At 37.1% G+C, this 23,325-nt stretch overlaps 1 protein-coding gene across 4 annotated transcripts in view; it reads right to left on the reverse strand.

Annotated features, from left to right (window-relative positions):
* Atp11b (ATPase phospholipid transporting 11B (putative)) overlaps positions 1-23,325 on the reverse strand; it is a 91,759-nt gene that overhangs the window by 61,288 nt on the left and 7,146 nt on the right. For all 4 annotated transcript variants that reach the window (XM_076573863.1, XM_076573864.1, XM_076573865.1 and 1 more), the window contains exons 2-7: positions 16,737-16,853; positions 11,001-11,090; positions 7,480-7,560; positions 3,477-3,584; positions 3,070-3,198; positions 1,889-1,992 (exon numbers count right to left, since the gene is read on the reverse strand). In XM_076573863.1, the coding sequence (XP_076429978.1) occupies positions 1,889-1,992; positions 3,070-3,198; positions 3,477-3,584; positions 7,480-7,560; positions 11,001-11,090; positions 16,737-16,853 (629 nt within the window). The remainder of the gene's footprint in view (positions 1-1,888; positions 1,993-3,069; positions 3,199-3,476; positions 3,585-7,479; positions 7,561-11,000; positions 11,091-16,736; positions 16,854-23,325) is intronic.

The raw sequence follows: 23,325 nt of genomic DNA on the forward strand, positions 1-23,325 counted from the left end.
CAGATCTTTATATCAGGGAGTGTTGTTTTTATTCTCCTTGTTCCAGAGAAGTTTGTGTATCCCAACTCCAGCCTAGACTTTAAATTTAGATCCAATTCATCTGGTGTTTCCCTGAACACCTTTAAGAAATGATATCTGATCCAGTTTTTTGTTTTTGTTACCAAGCTAAGTCCAGAAAGGACTTTGCTTTCTTTTTCCTTATGCTGTTAACCTTGATTCCAGCATTCCAGTATGTGTTCAGGCCAGTCCTACATTGCACCAACCCTTCTTGCAGTCTCTTATCCTGTCTTCAATTCTTCTTTTCCCCAAAGTATAAACAACTGTTTCATTCTTCCTTTCTGATCAGAAATATGAGCTATACACTAGCACACATATACATATTTTACAAACTGATTCAGATAAAATAAGCTGGCAAAGAGGAAGTAACAGCTTTGTTGATTAGGTTTTTATCATATGGAACAAGCTAGAGTCATCTGGGAAAAGATAACCTCAACTGAGAAAAATGCCTCTAGGCAAATCTATGGAGCATTTTCTAGATTACAAATTCATGTGGGAAGGCCAAGGCCACTGTGGGCAGGTGGTACTTGTCTGAATAAAAAAGAAAACTGGGAAAGTCATGGGAGCAAGTCAGTAAACATTGTTCTTCATGGTCTCTGCTCCAAGTTCTGCCTCCAGGTTCCTGCTCTGACTTCCCTTCATGATGGACTATAACTGTAAGATGAAATAAACACTTTCCTCTCCAAGTTGCTTTTGGTTGTGTTTATCAGAGCAACAAAGGAATAAACTAAGGCAACAATCATTAGGAATCTCACTGTTTAACTCTGTTAATGTTTGGGAGTATATATGCATTCTAGACTTTACATATACACATTTGAGCCCTATCTTAAAACCAAAAACAGGGTCATGACATAAGTGTTATTGGTAACATTTTCCTCTCAACTTAATATGTCCTACCTAAAGTATTTACAGGGCTGAGAAGATGGCTTAGTCAGTAGAGTTTGCTATCAAGCATGAGAATCAAGCTTGATTCTTAGTACCTAAATAAAAGTTGGGTGCAGCAGTGCACACATCTAACTAAGCCCAATGCTGATGAGACAGGGACAGGCAGAACCCGGAAGCTCATTGGCCAGCCAGCCAGCCTTGCCCAATCTATGAACTCCAGATTAGTAAGAGATTCTATCTCAAGAAATCAGGTGGAAAATGATAAAGAAAGATATTGCACATTGATTTTTGGTCTCTACAGGCATGCACACACAGGTGCACACACCAACATGAACACATACATAAACACTTTCACTTTCTCTCTCTCTCCTCTCTCTCTCTCTCTCTCTCTCTCTCTCTCTCTCTCACACACACACACACACACACACACAATCTAATATAAAAAATTAATTAGTATCTTTTGCTTAGAATTTTATCAAATTCTGCTTTCTGTCTCTCACTTTAGCTGAAGGTATTAGAAATATTATTACCAAATCAGGTAAGACTTTCATTTTAAGGGCCAACAAGATGTCTCATGAGTAAAGGCACTTGCTGCCAAGTTTGATAACCTGAGTTCCCCAAGACTCATATGTTAGAAGGAGAAAACAGACCCCTGAAAGTAATCCTCTAACCTTCATATAGACACAGTGGCATGCACATGCCTAAACACATATGCACATGCACACAAAATAAATAACAAAATTTTTAAAGAATTATTTTAATGTTCATGGTTACAAAAACAAGGTCTTGTTAAGAGTAGCTGAGCTATCAGAATTTTTTATATAAAATTAATAAGTTTAATGAAAATTTTATTTTTATTAAATAAAAATTTAATAAAATTCTATTAGAATTTTACTTCTAATAGAAGCTGTAAATGAAGATGAGCTCACCAAATAATACACCATACCTGTATAAGTCTGCTTCTGGCTGCTGGCATTCTATCACAGCTATGAGACTATCCAAGTTGGCAACTGTTTGTAATACTGCTGTTTCTGGAACTGACACATGCGTCTGAAAAAAAAAAATTGAAAAGGGATTAATGTGTACCTAGATATGACCTCAGATCTCAACTGCTTCAATGTCTTCTAGATGAAATTATGGCGCACTAGATTACATACAGATCACTCTGCTAAGACAGCAGAGGAGAGACAATTAGAAATAGGCAGGACAGACGAATTGCTGCATTTACCTGTCTATGGAGACCATTAGCAATCACAACTGTCTAAAGATTCATTAAATCCTATTTAGTAGGAGAAATGTGGATTTTCATCCCCTATTACACTCTGAAAATTGGGCAAATTTATACTTGTTTCTTGACTAAAAATACATCAAGCTAGACATGGTGGTCCATATCTATAATCATAGTATTTGGAATTTAGTATTTAGTATTGTCAGAAGTTTGAGGCCAGCCTGGGTTTAAAAAAAAAAAAAAAAAAGAAAAAAGAAAAAACAAGCATCAAAATTATTAAAAGATTTTGTTTCCTAAAACATTTTCCATTTCCACTTTCAACATGAACAAAGGCAGGGTGAGATGCCCTTAAACACATAATAGTACTTTTTTACTTTATAACTTTTTAAATTTTAAAGTTTACTTGCATATATGTTTATGCATGTCTGTGTGTCCGTCTGTGCAGATGAGTGTGCGGATGTCAGACGTGCATGTGTGTATGGAGCTGAGAGTTGACAAGGGAGTCTTCTTCAATCTCTCCACCTTCCTCACTGAGATGGAGTCTCTCACTGAACATAAAGGTTATCATTTTGGTCAGACTGGCTATCGAGCTCCAGGGATCCCTATCTAAACCTCCCTAGCACAGGATTACAAGCAGGTGCTGTTGTGCCTGTCTTTTTATTGAGGAGATACTAGGATCCAAACTCAGATGCCCGTATTGTGTAACAAGTACTCTACCAACAGTCATTGTCTCAACCCAACAACTATAATTTTTAAAAGTTTTAGTAACTTTAAAAAAAAGTAAAAAAACAGAACCCACTTCATCAGGACAAACTTAATCACTTCACCAAAAGGAAAAATTATAATCATGAAGCATTATATTCACCCAGAGTAATATCAAAACATACACATGAACAAACCTTGAGGTTCGTCTCTCCATCCAAACTAGCTGTTGTCACATGACACGAACCATCAAGGCGATCTGAGGACAGAAGCACCAAATCTGCAGGGAAAATTTCATCTTTGGCTACACGGACAATATCACCCACCTAGAAGAAATTAGGAGAAAAGTGATTAGACACATTGTGAATGGCAAGGATTTGTTTTCATTCTGTTCTAGATAGGTGGCTTATCACAATATTTTACTTTGTATGCATGCTTTACAATGTAGATGAACTCAGAAGCTCAAGCATGGGAAACAAGTACTCTTGCCACTGAGACACACACACACAGAGGATTTTATAATATATAAAAAAATATACAGAGAAAATTAAGACTAAAACTATAAAACCAAAATACAATTTTATATAACTTTCCATATACATACCCGAATGTTTTTTGATCTAGTTTTTACAAGGCCACCACTTCTAACAACATAAACGGGAGCTCCGTTTACTTCATTATCTGAGTTATGACGTAACCAGTCTTCATACCCCTATAAATAAAGAAGAAAAATTAACCTATCAGAATACTTTTGAACATACTTTATCGCATGAGAAAACAAATACACACGCACGCACGCACGCACGCACGCACGCACGCACGCACGCACGCACGCACTTCCCTGGAACATTCACCAGAATTCTATTAGGGTACTTAGATGCCTACAAAAAACTAACAATTCTGACATTCATTCTTTCCAGAAACATCATCTCTGTTTCCATTACATACATGCTCCTGGTATTCTGAGCTCCTGACCTTTCCTTGTTTTCTTGCAAAGGTTTCTTCTGTCACCTTTTTGAGTCCTTTCCACATCCTTCACTCTTAGTAGCAAAATTATTCCATTCATTTCTATGTATTCATATAATATAAAATATGCTGGTAATTCTAAAATAGCTTTTCTCCAACTCATATCTCTTCTGCATTCATAAGGTGAATATTTAACTGTATTATTAATATATCTACCTGAGATCTCATAAATATCGTTGATACTCTGACATATATACATACATTCATACATATATATTCTAGTCATTTTCACTCTCACCTCTAGAAACCTTCCTCTCAACAAGCCCATTCCTCCTGTGATGTTTTTTTGTGTATGTGTGACCCACTCAGTTTAATTTTGGTTGCTGACATGGGCATGAGTGTGTCTGTGTGTGTGGCAGGGGTGGTAAAAACATTTGTCCATAGATAATGTCATCTTTACTTCTCATCAAGGGAACTTCTCTTAACAACAGAGACCACTACAGAAAACCAAAATCAGATCTATAAAATCCCAACAGATCTACAAAACATCCATATACCTATTGCTCAGGGAACATTGTGGAAGAGGAGGCAGAGAGAGTATAAGAGCCAGACTCAGGGAATTTGCTTGAGATTGTGTCTACTAAGCCACATCAGAAGCTACACCCATGAAGTCTCACCAACACGACTGCCCAAACATAAGCTGAACAAGGAGGACACCAACGAACATGCCAAACAGCATGGGGGAAAGCCCATGAGGTTTCAACCCTACACAAAGAACTATAGGCAAGTGTCTAAAGCTAGGAGCAGGAAGAACACACCAATTAGTTGTCCAGTGCCAAAAAGCCCTGAAAACATACAAACAAGTAACATTACATGGACTCATTAGGTTATATTTAGAAACATATATGTATATATAAATACACATATACATGTAATAACAACTGATGAAAAAGAGACCATGAATTTGAAGGAGAGTGGGGAGACATATATGTAGTTAAAATACAATCTTTAGGAAAATGGAAGAAGAAAAAGAGAAAGGAAGAAAAAGAGAGAATGAATGAATCCTATCAGAACAAATATTCTCTTTGAACATTTGCATTTTACCCCTTTGTCTTTACTGTCTGGCTTTTATTTAAATTTAGTGCTCATCTGCAGCAACTGTACTAACAGAAGTATGAGGTACTTGCTTCCTTCCTTTAGATTACTTCTATTTTTAACCAGTTTTGGAAGGCGAAATGTGGTCAATTATTATTAAACTTATTTTGTAAATATGCATTAATCATAATTTTTTCCAAGTCAGTTAATGGTATCATTTTCTAGTTAAGTGCAGTCGACAGTTAGCCAAATATTTATTAGGAGTTAGGGACAAAAATTACTATATTTTATTTTGCTTTAAGAAATATTCAATGGGCTCCTTCATTCATTTATTCAGCAAATGTTTATCAAAGCCCCCACACATGAATAGTTTTGGTCTATCATTCACTGAAAACACACGACAGTCTCTGCCCTGGTTGTGCTAAACATCTGAATAAAAAAGAACACCAGCTCATGACAAATGATATGAACAAATAATATTTAAAAAGGAAATGGAAGATGGTAAATAGCCAAGAAAAGCCAAAGCTTGAGTATTTGAAAAAAATCAGGGACTGAGTTATGTAATAATCTGGAAGAACTTTTCAAGAAAAGAAGATAGCAAATGATAAGGCTTTTGTAATAGAAGCATGCTTACTGTGTTTGATGATGAGGTGAGGAATGTGGTCAGAAGACACTGAGTAGACGTAAAAGTTGTACAAAGTTAATTAGGAAGCAGGGACTACACTGTGTATGTCTCCACAGACTAAAGACACTGACATTTGATGAGAATTCCCTGAATAGTTTTAAACAGAAGAGCAGCATGATCCAATGTTGAGATCAACTCAGCTGTTGTGTAAAAACAGAGAGGCTAAGAGTAAAAGAGAACACCACAATGGTCTAAGCAAGGGGTGCTGGTTACTTAGACAAATTAGGTCCATCTTAAGGGCAGAGATAGAGTCAAAGAACTATAGCACCATTAATAAGCAGCATGGCTTCACAGGGGGAAACACCACGAGTTCTATGTAAGATTCTTGTGAAGTGTTCAAATGTACAAATGAGTGTGTGCATGTGTTTAAATGGTTCAAATAGTTTTAGAATGTAAATTTAAGAACATCAGCATAGAGACTGACCAGAAATCACTTAGTGAAAATATAGAAGACAGGCCCAAAGAACAAATACATGTTATTCTGATGAAATAAACGACACTTGTAAACCTACGGAAATATGTAACCATATGGGGTGATTCAGAGGCTTACTAGATTACATCAACAGATCCTAGTCTCCAACAGAAGAGAGAAGAAAGGAGATCAAATTTGGTGAGAGCCAAGACTACTACTCTGACATAGTAGTTATATAACATTCTTGATCATCTATAGGCCCTTCTTATCCTTCATCTTCAAACAAAATAAAGTAGGGCTGGTGGAATGGCTCAAGAGGTAAAGGTACCTGCTACTAAGCCTGATAAAAGTTCAATACCTGGGATCTACGTGGTAGAAGAAAGAATTGACTCCCATGAGTTGTCCTCTGACTTTCACCAGCAAATTTCACACACACACACACACACACACACACACACACACACACACACACACACACACACACCATGTAATTAATTTTGATATAAATAGAGAAAAAAAGTAAGGTAATTAAGTAATACACTTCATCTCAGAAGTGCAATTTCTCCATCAATCAACATATTATCATTACATATTATAAAACAGAGGATTTTATTATTTAGGTAATAAAAGGCAATGATCTCTGTCTAGTGAAAGGAATCATCTCTATACCACTGAGACCTGACTAGATGTTTTGAGAAGTGGTAGCAATATCAATTTGACATTTTAAAGGATTTATTTCTTAATTAGTATGCTGATCTAATATTTGATTTCTCTTTTCCTAAATCTCAACATCAACTTATAATCTGGCTTAAATTATTTCCATTAGGGTACTAGCACACACACAAAATAACTATCAAGGAAAACTGTAAAGTTTAGGAAAGTTCATGCCAAAAGCAAATGCTCCATTCCATAAAATTACTTCCTTTGAACCATATTTCTTTTTAAACATCACTAAAATTACAAAAAAAAATGATTATACTAATTTACTTCAAAAACTAGCCTGTACATGTATTTATTTTTAGAATGATTCCTATGTCAAGACAGTAACACACACACACACACATATATATACATATATATACATACACACACAAATTATATATATACATATATTTTGTTTTTCGAGACAAAGTTTCTCTGTGTAGCTTTTGGAGCCTATCATGGAACTTGCTCTGTAGATCAGGCTAGCCTCAATCCACCTGCCTCTGCCTCTGCCTCCCGAGTGCTGGGATTAAAGACGTGCGCTACTACCACCCAGCAACAATAATATATTTTAAATACTGAAATCATTCATGAGTCACAAGGTACCTGAAATATAATTTGTTGTGTATCAAATCAATCTGCTGCTTTGTTATATAAATTGTTTTCACAATACTGTTAATTTGGAGTAGAAATATTTACGATTTTTGAATGAATTTTGGAAGAACTAAGGCAGGAAGTATTACATACCTGTTTTATGGCGGTTACTGTTATCACAAAGAATAATGGAAGTCCACTGGTAATTGGACTGGTAGGTGTATCAATCATGAGCTAGATTTAAAGAAAGAATGAAGAGTATTACATAGTTATATTACATTGTTATATTAATAACTAAAATTTCATACTATTGTACAATGTGTATAGTTTAGCTCACAACTTTGCTTTCCTGACTACTTCAGAGGCTTGGTAGAGCCTTTCAATTGCACACTTTGGTATTCTGCTACAGTGAACCAGCTACTCTGTTTTATTGTTGTTTTGTTTTTGGAGACAGGATTTTGCTACAAATGCCCCTGCAAAACAAAAACTTCTCCTGATCCCCTTGTTTTTGCTGCTCAAGTGCTGGGATTATAAGCACGTGTAGGCACTACCATGTGAGGTGAGGGCACTTTGCTTTAACAGTTCCTAAGTTCTTCAATATTTAAGTAGAGCCACACTGGGGCTTATCTCATTTCACACTTCTTTGTACATCCTACAAAATGCGAAAAGTCTGTTAGCAATTTTAACCCAGGATTTAGGAGAAATTGAAACCCAGAGAAAGAGAACTAGGAATGGAAAATGGAAAATGATTTTTCTTACAAGTGATTTGTTATACCCAAAAGAATCAGAGGAAGAGAGCTAGGAAAATGGTGCTGCAAGTATGATGTAAATCATGTAACTCAAGTTTCCACAGTTGCTGAAAAGTACTTGCAGTAATTACATAGGTTAGTAAGTATTGAAATTTTCCCAGGGGCCTGCCCTGAGAAGATTCCTCCCAGGGTCCTAAGGAAGATGCTATGGCTGGCGTGGGGCTATTCTGAGGGGAAAGAGTCTAAGTATACCGGGCTCTTTAGTCTGTCTACTTTATTTCTCTAAGACAAAATTCTATCTACATAGCTTCAGTTCCGTTCTGACACTCAGTTCCTCTCTGTCCCTTCTTTTTCTGTCTTCTCATAACCCTAGTAATAACAAAGCTCTTATACTCCCAATCTCATCCTTATCTTCCGTTCCTCCATCCTTCATCTTTCCTTCCTCTTCTCCTAAATTTCTCCAATCCCTATTAAACCAAAAACTCTTCCCTGTTCTCCCTTTTCTGGCCAGGTGACTCTGCTCTGACCAGGAAATTCTGCCCCAGCCTTCACTACACCTGGTTATGCAAAAAACTCTTTTGTCCTGAGTCAATAGCTCTGGACAGAAGGCCTGAAGGAAAGGGATGGTCTGAGCTTCATTTGTACAAGAAACAAAGGTATGCATCTACATACCTGCCTGTCTCCTAGGCTCTGTAGGGGTGTTACCTAGTTCAGATCAGCAGTAGGTCTGAGAAGCTTATATACTGTTTGCCATTAAGGCCTAGTAGTATATGAGCACACAAGAAATTCACAGCAGAAGAAAGCTGATCTATTAAAAACCAAATATCATCAAATATTCCTTGATATTTGACTTTCCTCTAGAAGAATTCTTTGACTCATCTAGGTATAGCTTTATTATATACAGCTGAATCTCTATAACATTCTTTTGGCTTGCAGCAAGTAAGAACACAAATCTTATGATTTATTAATTTCTCTTGACTCTGGATTGGCCAATTAAATTTACTCTATTCTATATACATGCTGATCTTAGCAATTTGACAACTGCATAGTTTCATATTCCAAGAAAATCACTAGATGCTCTAGTGATATAAAACTAGAAGTTCCTTCTTCATTCATGAAGAAACAGTTCTTCATGAATGTTTCCTAAAGCTTTAAAAAGATTGAGTAATTTTAACTTTTCTTTTGAAATCCTAGTTCTACTGATAGACCAGCTTAAAGTAAAAACAAATTTTTAATTTAACACTGAAGAAAAATTCTAATGTTTTATCTGAAAATAATAACTGTAAGGAAATGATAAGCACTATATTTACAAATTGACTTACACTTGAGCTTCAATTTACATTCAATGTACATATATATTTATATATCTATCAATTAGACTAAGAAGCTACTGAACAGTTTATGATAAACTTGTAATTAAGCCCAGAAAAATACTTTTGTGAATACTAAAAAAATTAGAATAATTGGTTGAATGTGGTGGCAAACATCTGTAATTCCAGAAGGGTGGATGTAGATAGTGAGTCCACAGCCAGTCTAGGCTACACAGTAAGACTTGAAGGTACATTGTAAGCATTACAGGTTGGATGGAAAGATATCCTGGCAGATGGGATCCAAAAAATACCACAAAATCACACTGTACAACAAACCTCACACAAGAGATTTGCTGTGTGGGAAAAAAATAGGAGGGCGGCTGCCTCTGCTCAGGCAAGAAATAGTAGAGAACTGAACAGTATACAGGGTTTATATACAGTTTCTTGGGGAGGAGAGTGGAACTTTTCATGGTGGAGCTTTCTAGGGTGGAGACTGGTGGAATTTCATGTCTAGAGATTAGGCTTTTTACTCTGTAGGGTGGGGGCTGGGTCCAGCAGTGAGGGCAGTTAAGAGTGTCCTGTAGGTGGAACCTGGCAGTTGGAGGTCATCAGGGGAAGGCCTGGCCACTAGTGTAGCTTGAGGGGCTTACATTCCCTTCAGAGCTGTAGGTATTCCTTGGCTTCCCACTGCCAAGGATACCTTTCTATTAGAGCTGTAACACACACACACACACACACACACACAGAGAGAGAGAGAGAGAGAGAGAGAGAGAGAGAGAGAGAGAGAGAGAGAGAGAGAGAGAGAAGAGAAGAGAAGAGAAGAGAAGAGAAGAGAAGAGAAGAGAAGAGAAGAGAAGAGAAGAGAAGAGAAGAGAAAAAAGGGAAAGAGGGAAATGTTAAAAAATAAATTCAACCAGGTGGTAGTGGCACACACCTTTAATCCCAGCACTCGGGAGGCAGAGACAGGCTGATCTCTGTGAGTTCAAGGCCAACCTGGTCTACAGAGCAAGATCCAGGACAGGCACCAAAACTACACAAAGAAACCCTGTCTCAAAAAAACAAAACAAAACAAACAAACAAACAAAATTTATAAATTCAAATAAAATTTATTGGGGTGGGGTTTTGTTATGTTGTTGAGTTAGCATCAAACTCCTAGGTACAAGCAATCCTCATCTGCCTCAGCCTCTTGAGTATCTGTGAGTATAGACTCATGTGACAAGTAGCAAAAACAAAATTTTAATAAAAAACCACACACACAGTTATCTTGTATGAAGACAATTCCACAGGCAGACATGTGCCAATGATGCACTACATATGAACAGCCAAAACATTTATACTCTGAGACAGGCATCTGAAAATTACCTGGCTCATATTACAGTTATCAGTACTATGGCACACTAGTAAAGAAATGCAACTGATTTTAAAATTTATAGCTTATGTTTTAGAAATCTAGATTTGATTTTGATAATTTATTAATGAATACTATGGGGGAAGCTGCAGGAGAAAAAAAAATCCCATAGTCAAACAACTAAGAGCACAATGTAATTTTACCCTATTGTAAAATATATGCTTAGGCAGCAAGTTTATAAATAATCCATTGAGTGATAAAACTTACCTGAACCAAAAATATAATAAGAAAATAAAAGTTTGCCACTCTTCTGAACTGTTCAAATAAATTTTTTGGAACAAAATTCCATACAGTATACTAGGGGAAAAAAGAAAAGAGAAATCAATAAAAGAATATTTTAAAACAATATATACTACATAGATGCAATTATAAGAAAAGTAAAATTGGATTTACTAATCTTTTAGATAAATTAATATAATTTGATGCTCCAGAAACTATCTAGTTTCTAGAATTTAAGACTCTTATGCTACTTTCATTTCTCCCTTTTTATTTATTGGCAGTTTTAATATACTTTTTTTTTTTAAGATTTATTTATTTATTATGTGTACAATATTCTGCCTGCATGTATCCCTGCAGGCCAGAAGAGGGTGCCAGATCTCATTACAGATGGTTGTGAGCCACCATGTGATTGCTGGGAATTGAACTCAGGGGAATTGAACTCAGGACCTTTGGAAGAGCAAGCAGTGCTCTTAACCTCTGAGCCATCTCTCCAGCCCCTTAATATACTTTTTAAAATGAGATATGAAACTATTAATTTTGTCATCCAGTTATTAATTTTTTAGAAGCTAAATAAAATATCTAAACACTTTAACAATATATTTTGGATTTGGTTACATAAAACTAAAGTAATAAAGACTATTAAGCATTGATAGTAATGCTAAAAATATTAGAGTAATTTTATTTTACTGAACTCAGTTACAGAACAAAATAAAATGGCCCAGTCAGTTATTTTCTTTTTACATGACCTGGAATGTTAAAGAAATAATTAGACAAGCAATAACTAGGATAAACATCAAAACAATTTATGAAGGATGCAAAACTGCCACAATATCCTAAAGGCAAGACAGCTGAGTATAATAGTCAAAAGCACAGATGGATGGGAATTAAAATCCTGCAGCTCAAAGTTATAACATTCATTAAATAATCTTAGACTTAATCTCTGTTCCACAGATCCTCCTGTGTCTGTCTCCCCAGCACTGGGATTACAGGGCAACTGAGCTCTACTTTATGTGGGTGCTACAGATCCAAACTTAGGGTCCTCACGCTTTTGGCAAGTCCTTTACTGATTGAGCCAGCCTCTTCTGGTTGATCCTAATCAGAGTAAAAGGCAACTGTTCCTACAGGGGTCAGAGTGTCTCCATGGAAATTTTTTGGTCACCTTATTGAATGTACAAAACTTTCTAAGAATTATGCTTACAAAGTCTATGTAGATTATGATACTGACAAGATTTTTACTTCTATAATTTAAAAGTAAACAATTATATAAATTGGCAGTAAGGTAAATGGTTTCAAGATAGTTGCTTTGAAGGTATGGAAAGAAGGTACCAGAGTTAAGCGTGTACATATTGCTCTTACAGAGGACTCAATTCTCAGCACCCATGTCAGGTAGCTCACAACTGCCTGTAATTCCAGTTCTAAAAAGACCTGAAGTCTCTGGCCTCCCCAGGCACCTGCACTCATATGCGTATGCTCACACAGAGACACACACAAATAATAACAATAAATTATTTTAAAAATTGATGTATAAGAGTCTTTTATATATGTGGACCACCATTATGTGCCTGGTACCTGTGGAGTGCAGAAGGCATCAGTTCCCCCTGAACTGGATTACAGACAGTTGAAAGCTGTCATGGAGATGCTGGATACTGAATCCAGGTCCCCTACAAGAGCAGTAAGTGCTCTTAACCACTGAGCCATCTCTCCAGTCCCATAAAAATGAATTTTAAAAGAAGAGATTTCCTTGTCTAGCTCATAAAACAAGGGAAAATGAGAATAGAACTTTTATATACAAAGCAGCTTACAAATGACAAAATATTATTTTCATGTTTTATAAAATACAAACATATTAACAGAATGAGTTAATCAAAATTCTGCATTTATTCTACCATAGAGATGGAAGAGACATACTATTAAATATGAAAATACTTTAAAAATAATTTATTGGGCTTTAAAGTTATCTTAAGTATTATGTAATAGTGGTTAAGACAATGGAGTTAATTTCTCTAGGTCATGTATGACTTTATAACTGACCTTCTCCCTCTAAGTTCTAATACTGATAATAAAAAATAATATTTTTCAAGGCAGTTTAAATTTAATATAAGGTAGCTACTATGGTAAGTGAATTAAGATACGTCATTATCGAAGCTAGGCATAGTGGCACAAACCTTTAGGCTAGCAGTTTTCAACGTGTGGGTTCCAACCCCTTTGGGGTCAAATGACCTTTCACAGGGATCGCATATCAGATATCCTGCATATCAGATATTTACAATATGATTCATAACAGCAGCAAAATTACAGTTATGAAGTAATTCTATGGTTGGGGGTCACCACAACCTGAGAAACTGTATTAAGGAGTTGCAGCACTGGGGAGGTTGAGAGCCACTGCTTTAGACCCAGCACTCAGAGGCAAACAGGTTTCTGTGAGCTGGAGGCCAGCCTGGTCTACACACTGAGATCCAGGACAGCCAAGGCTACATAGAGACACCCTGTCAAAACAAACAAACAAACAAACAAACAAACAAACAAACAAAACTGTCTGTAATCCAATTCTGGGGGAACTGATGCCTTCTGCACTCCACAGGTACCAGGCACATAATGGTGGTCCACATATATAAATAAAATCATTACACATTTCAACAAGTCAGATACACTAAGATGCTTACAAGTAAAGCAAAGAGATTAAGAGCTAAATATCAACAGTTGCAGTCAAAGATGAGATACATAAATGAACACATAAAACAAAAGGAAATGCAGCAAAGGTCCTGTTCTTTTGTAGACAATGTCTCAGAGAACAATACAGGACTCAAAAAGAGAATAACATCATGGCAGCCTCATTGAAGCTCGAGAGAATAGTGTCAGCAAATACCTATACTCTTAATTGACATGAACTCAGGCATCTTTAGAAGAGCAAATATACACCCTCCTTGGATTGTTATATCAAAAGCCACGACGGAAGCAAACAATCCAGCTAAGGTTCAATGGGAAAAGAGTTCACTGAGCTATGAGTCAGCCAACAATACAGTTAGGAGGTTCCAGAAACAACTGAGATACAACAGTAGGAAAGCAACATAAGGAAACTTTGACTGAAGCTAAAAGGTTTTAAAGAGAGTGCTTATTTAAACACCTACACTTCTGAAACTCTGGTCAAAAACATTAAACCTCAACTGCTGCATAAGAAAAGAGCCATATAAAAGCGCTTAGCACAACATTTTTGGGACTCTCAGTTTCCAACACCAGCTAAAATGTTTTATGTGGAAGTGTGACGTCCTAGCAGATGAGAATTTTAAATATTAGAGTTTATCAGGACTCAGAGGATCTGATCTGAAAGCCTCCTCCTTAACAAAGACTATAGTACTCCATAGTATTGGAAGGAGCTATACAAGTTGCCAACAGAGGGAAGAAACCAGTAGTGCCACCCAGCTGTAATGCCTATTAACCACAACAATGCCAGCATGGTAAAATATTCCTAAAGGTATATCTTTATCAGTGGTAAATCTATATCAGTGGCCATCATATCTTGGCAGTAACCAACATCTCTCTAATTGGACATAAGGCCCACGAACAGGAGGGAAATCAAGCCTGGCACTGAAAACCTGGCCAGCTACCCAGGGCTGGAGGGGTCATGGATCTTAGAGAACCTAATACCACCACGTTATTAAACCAGCTAAATTCCTAACTGTATCCTCAATTCTTCTCTTTGTATCTACGAATAAGTGTAGCTCTCACCCATCATCAAGGAAGCTTCTCTTTGCAATAGAAGATGACTGCAGAAAACCACAGATAGTCAAAAAGCAGAGAGCTGATTGTGGGGTTCCAAGTCCCAGTGGCTATATCTATAACACAGTTACTAAGCCTAAGACTCAGGAAGTATCATAGAATGGGGGTAGAAAGACTGTTAAACCAAAGAACCAGGAAATCAGCTGTAAGACTGGGACAGTGAAGCATAGCCCAGGATATCTCAACAGTATGGATACCTAAACAAGACCAGAACAAGGAAAAAAAATCAACAGAAGGAGGAAATCTCAATGGGCCTTACACTTAGACAAAGACAGGTAACTAAGGAAGGCTAAAAGCAGCAGAGTTAGTCTTCCCCAGAGGTCAGGCTTGAAGTCACAAACATACAAGCAACATTAAACAGACTCAACAGGTTGTACTTATACATGCAAAAGTAACAAAGAAAAATAGGTTGTAAATCTGAGAGAGAGTGAAGGTTGGGAGTGGAACATGAGGAGTAGGAAATGACAAATTGTATTTTAAATACAAAACTTAGACTTTAAAACTCTTTAAAAACCTATAAAGCATCCACAGTATAGACGAGAGCTGGGGCACTGCACAGCTGACATCACCACTGTGTCAGCATCATTAGTGCATCAGCTGCACACAGAAATAATGGGATAGCAGAAGGAGAAGGGCAGGGAAAGGGGACTGCTGAGCTACGGTGACATCTTAGGAAAGATGAAATCAGTATTTGAGGAAAAGCATTAGTTGTCTTTGGAAGACAAGGGAAGAGCATATAAAGGTGTTTCTTGTGGAGCCGTACAAGCAAGGGCCAGGCTCTAAGTAAGAACTTTATCCTCAGTCTCTCTGATTCACATCCTCATAAATGCACTGTTTAATAAGGGAGTCACTAGTCACACATGGCTCTGACATTTAAATTAAAATACTTTTTAAATGTTCAGGTTGTCAGTTGTACCAGCCATATTTCCAAGGCCTCAACAGTCCTATGTGCTATTTTACTGAACACTGCAACTCATTTCTGTCATGAAGGAAAAATGAATTAGACAGCTTTGCTCCATACTTCTCTGCTTTAACAAACAACTTCTTCAAAAGGCAAAGGAAAAATTAAAACAAGAAAAAAATAAATAAGAATGAAGTAGTATCTTACATTAAAATATTTATGGGAGCCGGGCAGTGGTGGCACACACCTTTAATCCCAGCAGAGGCAGGCGGATCTCTGTGAGTTCGAGGACAGCCTGGTCTACAAAGAGAGTTCCAGGAAAGGCACAAAGCTACACAGAGAAACCCTGTCTCAAAAAAACCAAAAAAAAAAAAAAAAAAAAAAAAAAATTTATGGGAGACACTAAAAATGAAACAAGGAAGCTTTAAAGTCACATGGAACAGAGTTCAAACTCCAACTAGGCCACTTACAATTTGGGGGAAATTATTCAGTTTCCAAGCACTGGAATCAAAAAACTGTGGTAATATAAATATAGCATTTTGTAAATATGATTTAATAATTATTTCACATAGGCTGCTGCAAAGAGTAAATGACAGAAGAGGAGAAACAGGCTCGGCAGATGGCATCCAGTACAGTCACAACTGAAGACACTGGTAACTGGTACCAACTAGCAGCCTCTTTTCTTTCATACATCATGTTGGGTGAGATACATCTATTAACCTTCAGTGTCTTGACTTTTTAAAGGTATAAACGCACACTTGCACACATTCAGCAAATAATTTTTAAAATGTTCCATATCTACCATCTTGTTTTAGTCATTTGAAACAGGGTATCCCAGGCTGGGTTCAATCTTGCTATGTAGCTAAAGATGACTTTGAACTCAAGAGTGCTGGAATTATAGGTATACATCATAATGTTCAGTTTATGTGGTGCTAGAGATTGAACTCACGACTTTGGACACAACAGGTAAGCATCCTACCAAATGAACTACAAATATATCCCCAGCTCTACATCTACAGTGTAATAATAAAATTGTTTATCCTTACCTTAGATGAAATGATCCGGTTATCTATAAATTTCTGAGGTGTATAAAGGCCATTCTGAGGAAATCTGTTGGCTATGTAAATAGTTCTTGTGTCACTTTGATGTGGTGGGTCAAAACCCTAGGACCAAACAACAGAAAAAGAATATTAGTCAACAGGCTAGTTGGTATGATATTTTACTATTGGTTTTATATAAATGACCAGATTATACATATTATTGGCCTTAAACTACACATAGGATGAATCCATTGACTTAGTATAGTTAAGCCATTAATGCTTTTCTTCAAAGGTGAACAGATATAATACCTTCAGAAATAAATTAAGTCATACCTTCAATAATGAAAAAGTTTGCACCTCTCAAATATGCTACAAGAAGAAATTCAGATATGAGAGCATAGAAGCTTTCTTTACTGAATTCCTTGCTTTTCATTCCTATGAGTACCTTGTTTTCTCCTGTGATAGATTCTTACTGAGAGAAATAGAACTATGTCTAGCTAATATGTGACTACCAAGCCAGATATAATTTTTATGCTTATTTTTAACCTCTTCTATACCCAGATCAAAAAGTTTTGCTATCAAAAGACTAAGATTCATATGGCAGATTTATGCCCCCCAATCATTTCTGTGTACCAGTTAACAGGTATGACTTCCTGAAATATATATAGAAATATGTTTAAAATATTCCTGGAGGAACATACACTCTGCCTTCAAATTCAGAAGACTATCTGTGTTAGTGTTTTGTTGACTTGGCACAAGCTAGACATAATTGGGAGGAGGTAAACTCAACTAAGAAGATGGCTCCATCAGACTAGCCTGTAGATAAGTCTATGGGTCATTTTCTTGATAAATGATTGCTGCACCAGGGTGAGAGAGGCATGGAGAGCAAGCCTCAGGGAGTAAACCAGTAAGCACCATTGTAGCTAGAAGTTTTCCTGTGTTCCACCTGATCCACAGCCTCTCAGACCCAAGTAAACACACAGAGGCCTATATTAACTAAAACTGCTCAGCTCAAGCTTACTATTGACTAGCTCTTCTACTTAAATTCAGCCCATTTCTGTTAATCTATATGTTGCCATGTTTTCCATGCCTTTATCTGTGTGCCATGACATGCTGCTCCCTGGATGGCAGGCTGCTTAGGTATTTTAGCAGTTCTAAATTCTCCCTGCAAGTTACCACAATATGGATATTCAGAAAATGTTAGAGAGAATTAATAAATGAGGAATCAATGTTACCTAAAAGGGATAGAGAGCTGAGAAATGGTTTGTTAGGTGGAGAACTACAATCCTAGTCTTCATGAGGTAAGTAAGTAGGGCCAAGAGCATGGTAAATCGTGTTATAGCGCTAAGAGAAACAAGGTAGGAAGGGGTGCAGAAGGCACAGTGGAGGGCTGCTGTCTGTCTGTTTTACAGTTTTATATTTAAGGGCTATAAAGGGCTTTACTATTTGTTAGGGCATCTTAGCTACTTTTCTGATACTGTGAAGAGACACCATGACCAAGGCATTCAAACCACCATATAAGGTAATATTTAAACAAAGACTTGGAGGAAGCAAAGGATCCAGGAGTTACCTAGGGAAAAATATTTCAAAAAAAGAAACAGCAATTACAAAGAGTCTGTGATATTAAGCATGCCTGGGCTATATGAACTGCAAGGAGGCAGAGTCAAGGGTAGAGTGGGCACCAAAATCAGTAAGTAACCTTTCTATATATGAACAACATACTGAGAGAGGAAATAAGAGAAACAATATCATACAATTAGCATCAAGTAAATAAAATATCTGAGAATAAATTTAAATAGAAAAGTAAAAGACAGAAAATAAAAGTTTTAAGAAATTGAAAAAAGAAAATGAAGGTGTCAGTCAGTACATAGAAAGATTTCCCATGTTCTCATGTCCATAGATCAGTAGGATTACTATTGTGAAAATGGCCAACCTACCAAAAGCAATCTACAGATTTGATGTAATTCCTGTAAAAATGCCAACACAATTTTTTACAGAAATTGAAAAAATAATCATATGGGAACATAAAAAACCCAGGATTGCTAAAAATAATTCTAAATAATAAAAGAATTGATGGCGGTATCACCATCCCTGATTTTAACTTATACTACAAGGTTATAATAATAAAAACAGTACTGTACTGGCATAAAAAGAGAGAACACAGATCAACCAAAGAGAAGTGAAGATCTGGACATAAGTCTATATCTATGGATACCTGATTTTCAAATTACTTTTGAGGTTATTATTTAATCATATCATTTCCCTTTCTCTTTCCTCCCTCTAAACCTTCCCATGTATCCCCATTCAATTTTTTTTTGAAATTTTAATCCCTTTCTATTGAAAACTGCATTTAATGCTAAATGTCCACCTTTACAATAAACAAATATTGTAAAGGTAACTCACACCAAAGCAAAACATACCTCTGATAGCCATTATTTTTCTGTATGGGACAGTTTCAAGTTTTTTTTACAGGAATGTACCTTTATAAAGGCTCAAAATAGGCCATCTTTAAAAACAAAAAGGCAATGATTCACAAAAGACTATGAATAGAACATGTAACTAGCTGACACAAACCTAATAGGATTTGTTAAAATCAGTCACAAATAATAACATATCTGAAGTGTTCTTGTATAAAATATCACATGAAGAAAAGAATTTATCAATGTCTAAAAAAGTGGGTTTGTTCACAGACATCTGACAAGTTGCACAAAAATTCACAGCCTCTTTTTCTTAAATTGTTGTTGTTGTTGTTGTTGTTGTTGGTGGTGGTGGTGGTGGTGTGTGTGTATTCCTAAATACATAAATACAATCTGCTCAGTCTGTAGAATGTTACTTGTATGTATATGTTTTCACGCCGACCATTTATTTGGTATTGGTAATAGTCAGTTGGTGTGTTGTTCCCCTCAGAAGACTATTTCTCTTATTATTAGCATTCCTTAGTTGTCTAGTGTTGAGTCCTTGTGAGCTTGCCCCTTCCATGTTAACACATCTATTTGTGTCACACTTGTTCAGCTCATGTTTAGACAGTCGTGTTGGTGAGACTTCATGGGTGTAGCTTCTGACATTTCTTGGAGACACAATCTCACTGAAACTCCCCTCTGGCTCTTGCAGGCTCCCCATACTGTCTTCTGCAATGGACCCTGATCCTGAGGTACAATAGTTTGGAAAACTGATTTCTGACAAAGAGGCCAAGAATACACAGTGGAGACATATCTTCACCAAATGGCTCTGGTCAAACTGAATGTCTGAATCCAGAAGGATGAAACCAAATCCACATCTCTTACTCTGCAAAAAGCTCAAGTGCAAATAAAACTTGCAAATGGATCAAGGATCTCAATATAAGACCTTGATAGCCTGAATTCAATAGAGGAGAACGTGGGGAATATGCTTAAATTTATAGGCACAGGAAAGAACATTCTGAACAGAACCCCAATAACATAGACACTAAGACCAATAATTGACAATGAGACTTCATGAAGCTAAAAAGTTTGTGTACCACAAAGGATATCACCATTTGAGTGAGGGGGTAGCTTGTAGAATGGGGGGAAAATCTTCAGCAATTACATATCTGACAGAGGGTTTAATTACATATCTGACAGAGGGTTGGTATTTAGAATATACAAAGAACTAAAAAAGCAAAGAAAACACTTAACATCAAGAAAACAACCCAATTTAAAAATGGAACACGGAACTAAACAGAATTATCTATAGATTAAATACAAAAAGCACATGCTTTTAATCCCAGTACTTAGGAGGCAGAAGCTGAGGCAGGTAGATCTCAGGATTTCCAGGCTAGCTGGTCTATATAGCAAGCTCCAGCCAGATCGACCTGTCTCCAAAGGGTGAGGGTGGGGGTAGGGAGTTGGGGATAGGTGTAGAGAGACAGCAAATTGCTAGCAAGGATGCCAGGAAAGTGGAACATTTATTCACTGCTAGTTGGAATGCAAACTGGTAGAGCCACTATGGAAATCAGCATGGAAGCTCCTCAAAATGCTGATAATAGATCTACCACAAGATCAAGTTACACCATTCTTAGGCTTATACCCAAAAGACTCTGTCTTACTACAGAGACACCTGCTTAGCCATGTTCATTGTTGCTCTATTCACAATAGTCGGGAAATGGAAACAGACTAGATGTCCATCAGCTGATAATGAATAATGAAATGTGATACATTTATACAATAGAGCATTATTCAGCTGTTAAGACAACCAAACTATGAAAATTGCAGGTAAATGGAGGGAACTGAAAACAATCATCCTGCATGGGGTAACCGAAACCCAGAAATATAAACATTGCATTTTTCCCTCCTATGTTGATGCTAGCTTTTAAGCTTTACATACGTGCATTTCATTTGAAATACCAGACAGGTTAGATAACTAGAAGGGGGACATGAGAGAAGGAGGAGCTGGGAGGAATTGAGGGAATGAATTTGAACAAAATATATTGTATGAAATTCTCAAAGAATTAATAGAAAAACACTATTAGAAAAAGGGTAGATGGGAAGTGAGAAGTGATCTGGAGAACTGGATAGAACACAGATCAACAAGGGGGGGGGCTTTCAAGGAAGAAAAAAATAGTGTTATAAAGGGAAGAAGAGGGAAAATGGAACAGGAAAGATGAAACTGTGAGGGACGGAAGGAAAGGGTAGAAGAGGGACTATTGGGAGGGATAACTGACACTGTGGGCCTTTGGAAAAGGTCACATTGAGACCTACTACTGTGGAAGCTTCCAGTTTAAACTGAGTTACTCCATAGTGAGAGGACCATATCCCAACTAGATATCATCCATTACTAAATGAAGCTCCCAGTAGCAGGAATGGGTTACTGCTTTTTGAGTTGTTTGCCAATAGGGTCAGTAACCCGCCTCTGGCAATTAGAGGCTATTGCCAATGCTATTGATTACTCTCAAGAACTTGACAGTAAAACCCTACTGCTGAAAACAACACCCACTTGAGTTATAGAACATTTAGATATCCAGCTGGCACTCAACTGGCTGGGGAAAACCCTACTATTAACCTGCTAAATGGACATGCCAATAAACGACTCTTAATGACTTGTTGCTGTGCCCATAGATCACTGTCCTCCCACTCCCCACCAGTGAAGCTGCTTCTTATAACATACGGCAATTAGCACAGAGCCCCACAACTGGTCAACATGTGGAGAATCAAAGACTTCAGAGTGCTCAGTCCTGATTAGCTGTCTGTATAAAACCTTTCCCCTCAAGGCTCAGGGATCTAAGTAGAAAAGCTTGGACAGATTTGAAGAGCTGGAAATGGTAGGTGACTTTTCCAGACACAACAAGGCAGATACACATACAAATTCATAGTGAGTGTGAAAATATATACAAGACCTGCATAAGATCAAGCTAGAGAAAACAAAATCTCAGTATGGAGGAGGTGAGATAGGCATGAAATCACACCCTTAGCTCAAGAGCCATTGGTATTTGATTGCTGCCAGGGTAGGGAAAATAGGTTTGCTTCAATGGTGTGACACCTGGTATACTGACCTCACTCTGGGGAAGGCCTTACACTGAGGAGTAGTCAGCCAACATAAATTGGCCCCCACATGTTTTTTAAGAGTGAGAAGGGGGGAGGGAATGAGGAGGGAAGAGGGGAGGGGAGAGAGAGAGGAAGGGAGAGCAAGGGAGGAAGTATGAATGAATGAAATGAAAGTTGTTGGGTAGGGAGGTAACAGAGGAGCTGGGAGGAATTGAGGGAATGAATTTGAGCAAAATATATTGTATGAAATTCTCAAAGAATAAAAACATTATTAGAAAGAGGGTAGATGGGAAGTGAGAAGTGATCTGGAGAACTGGATAGAGCACAGATCAACAAGAAGGCAAGCAGAGCCCTGGGGAGGTTGCAAACAGAGGAATTACGTGGCACGGCTAATATGTAAGGTCACTCTGGCTGCTAACTGGCAACAGACTGCCGGGCCAGGAAGAAAACCAAGCAAGCACTGCAGCCATCTAGGAACGAGGCAAGACTGCATTAGCCTAGGGAGGGAGGAGGGGGAGAAGGCGTTTGGGTCATCATTTTTAGCTAGGAAGACAGAAGCATGGTTTGCTCCCTCAAAAATTAAAAGTGCACCTATTCTTTTCACCTTTCATGTCATAAGCAAAGCATTTTATTTAAGTGACAAATAAAAACTGCACATGTTTAGGATATACAATATGACACTGTAAAGCAAATGCTTTGAAATTTGATTGGATCTCTCTGATTTCTACTACTGAGACACTGACACAGGAAAAGGCAGTATACTTAAGGAACTGCTTTCTAAAATCTGAGACTATCAGGAAAGAAAGGAAAATGGAAATACATGGGATATTACACTAGTCACACTTATATACTTAAAAAGATTTTTTAAGAGACATAATTATGGGTAAAATTATATAATGTCTAAGGTTTGTTTTAAATTAGTCAGGAGGTAGAGATACTATGTGAGGGGATCCAGTAACACTGGCTTGGGCTAGTAATTACTAAGTTGGGTAAAGGATGATTTGGGGCTCATTATATGTCATTTTGATACTTTTATATATGCTTGACATTTTCCCTAATATAAAGCATAAGAAGCATATCATGAATATTGGCTTCCC

This window comes from Peromyscus maniculatus, chromosome 6, assembly GCF_049852395.1.
Source record: "Peromyscus maniculatus bairdii isolate BWxNUB_F1_BW_parent chromosome 6, HU_Pman_BW_mat_3.1, whole genome shotgun sequence".
Taxonomy (NCBI): domain Eukaryota; kingdom Metazoa; phylum Chordata; class Mammalia; order Rodentia; family Cricetidae; genus Peromyscus; species Peromyscus maniculatus.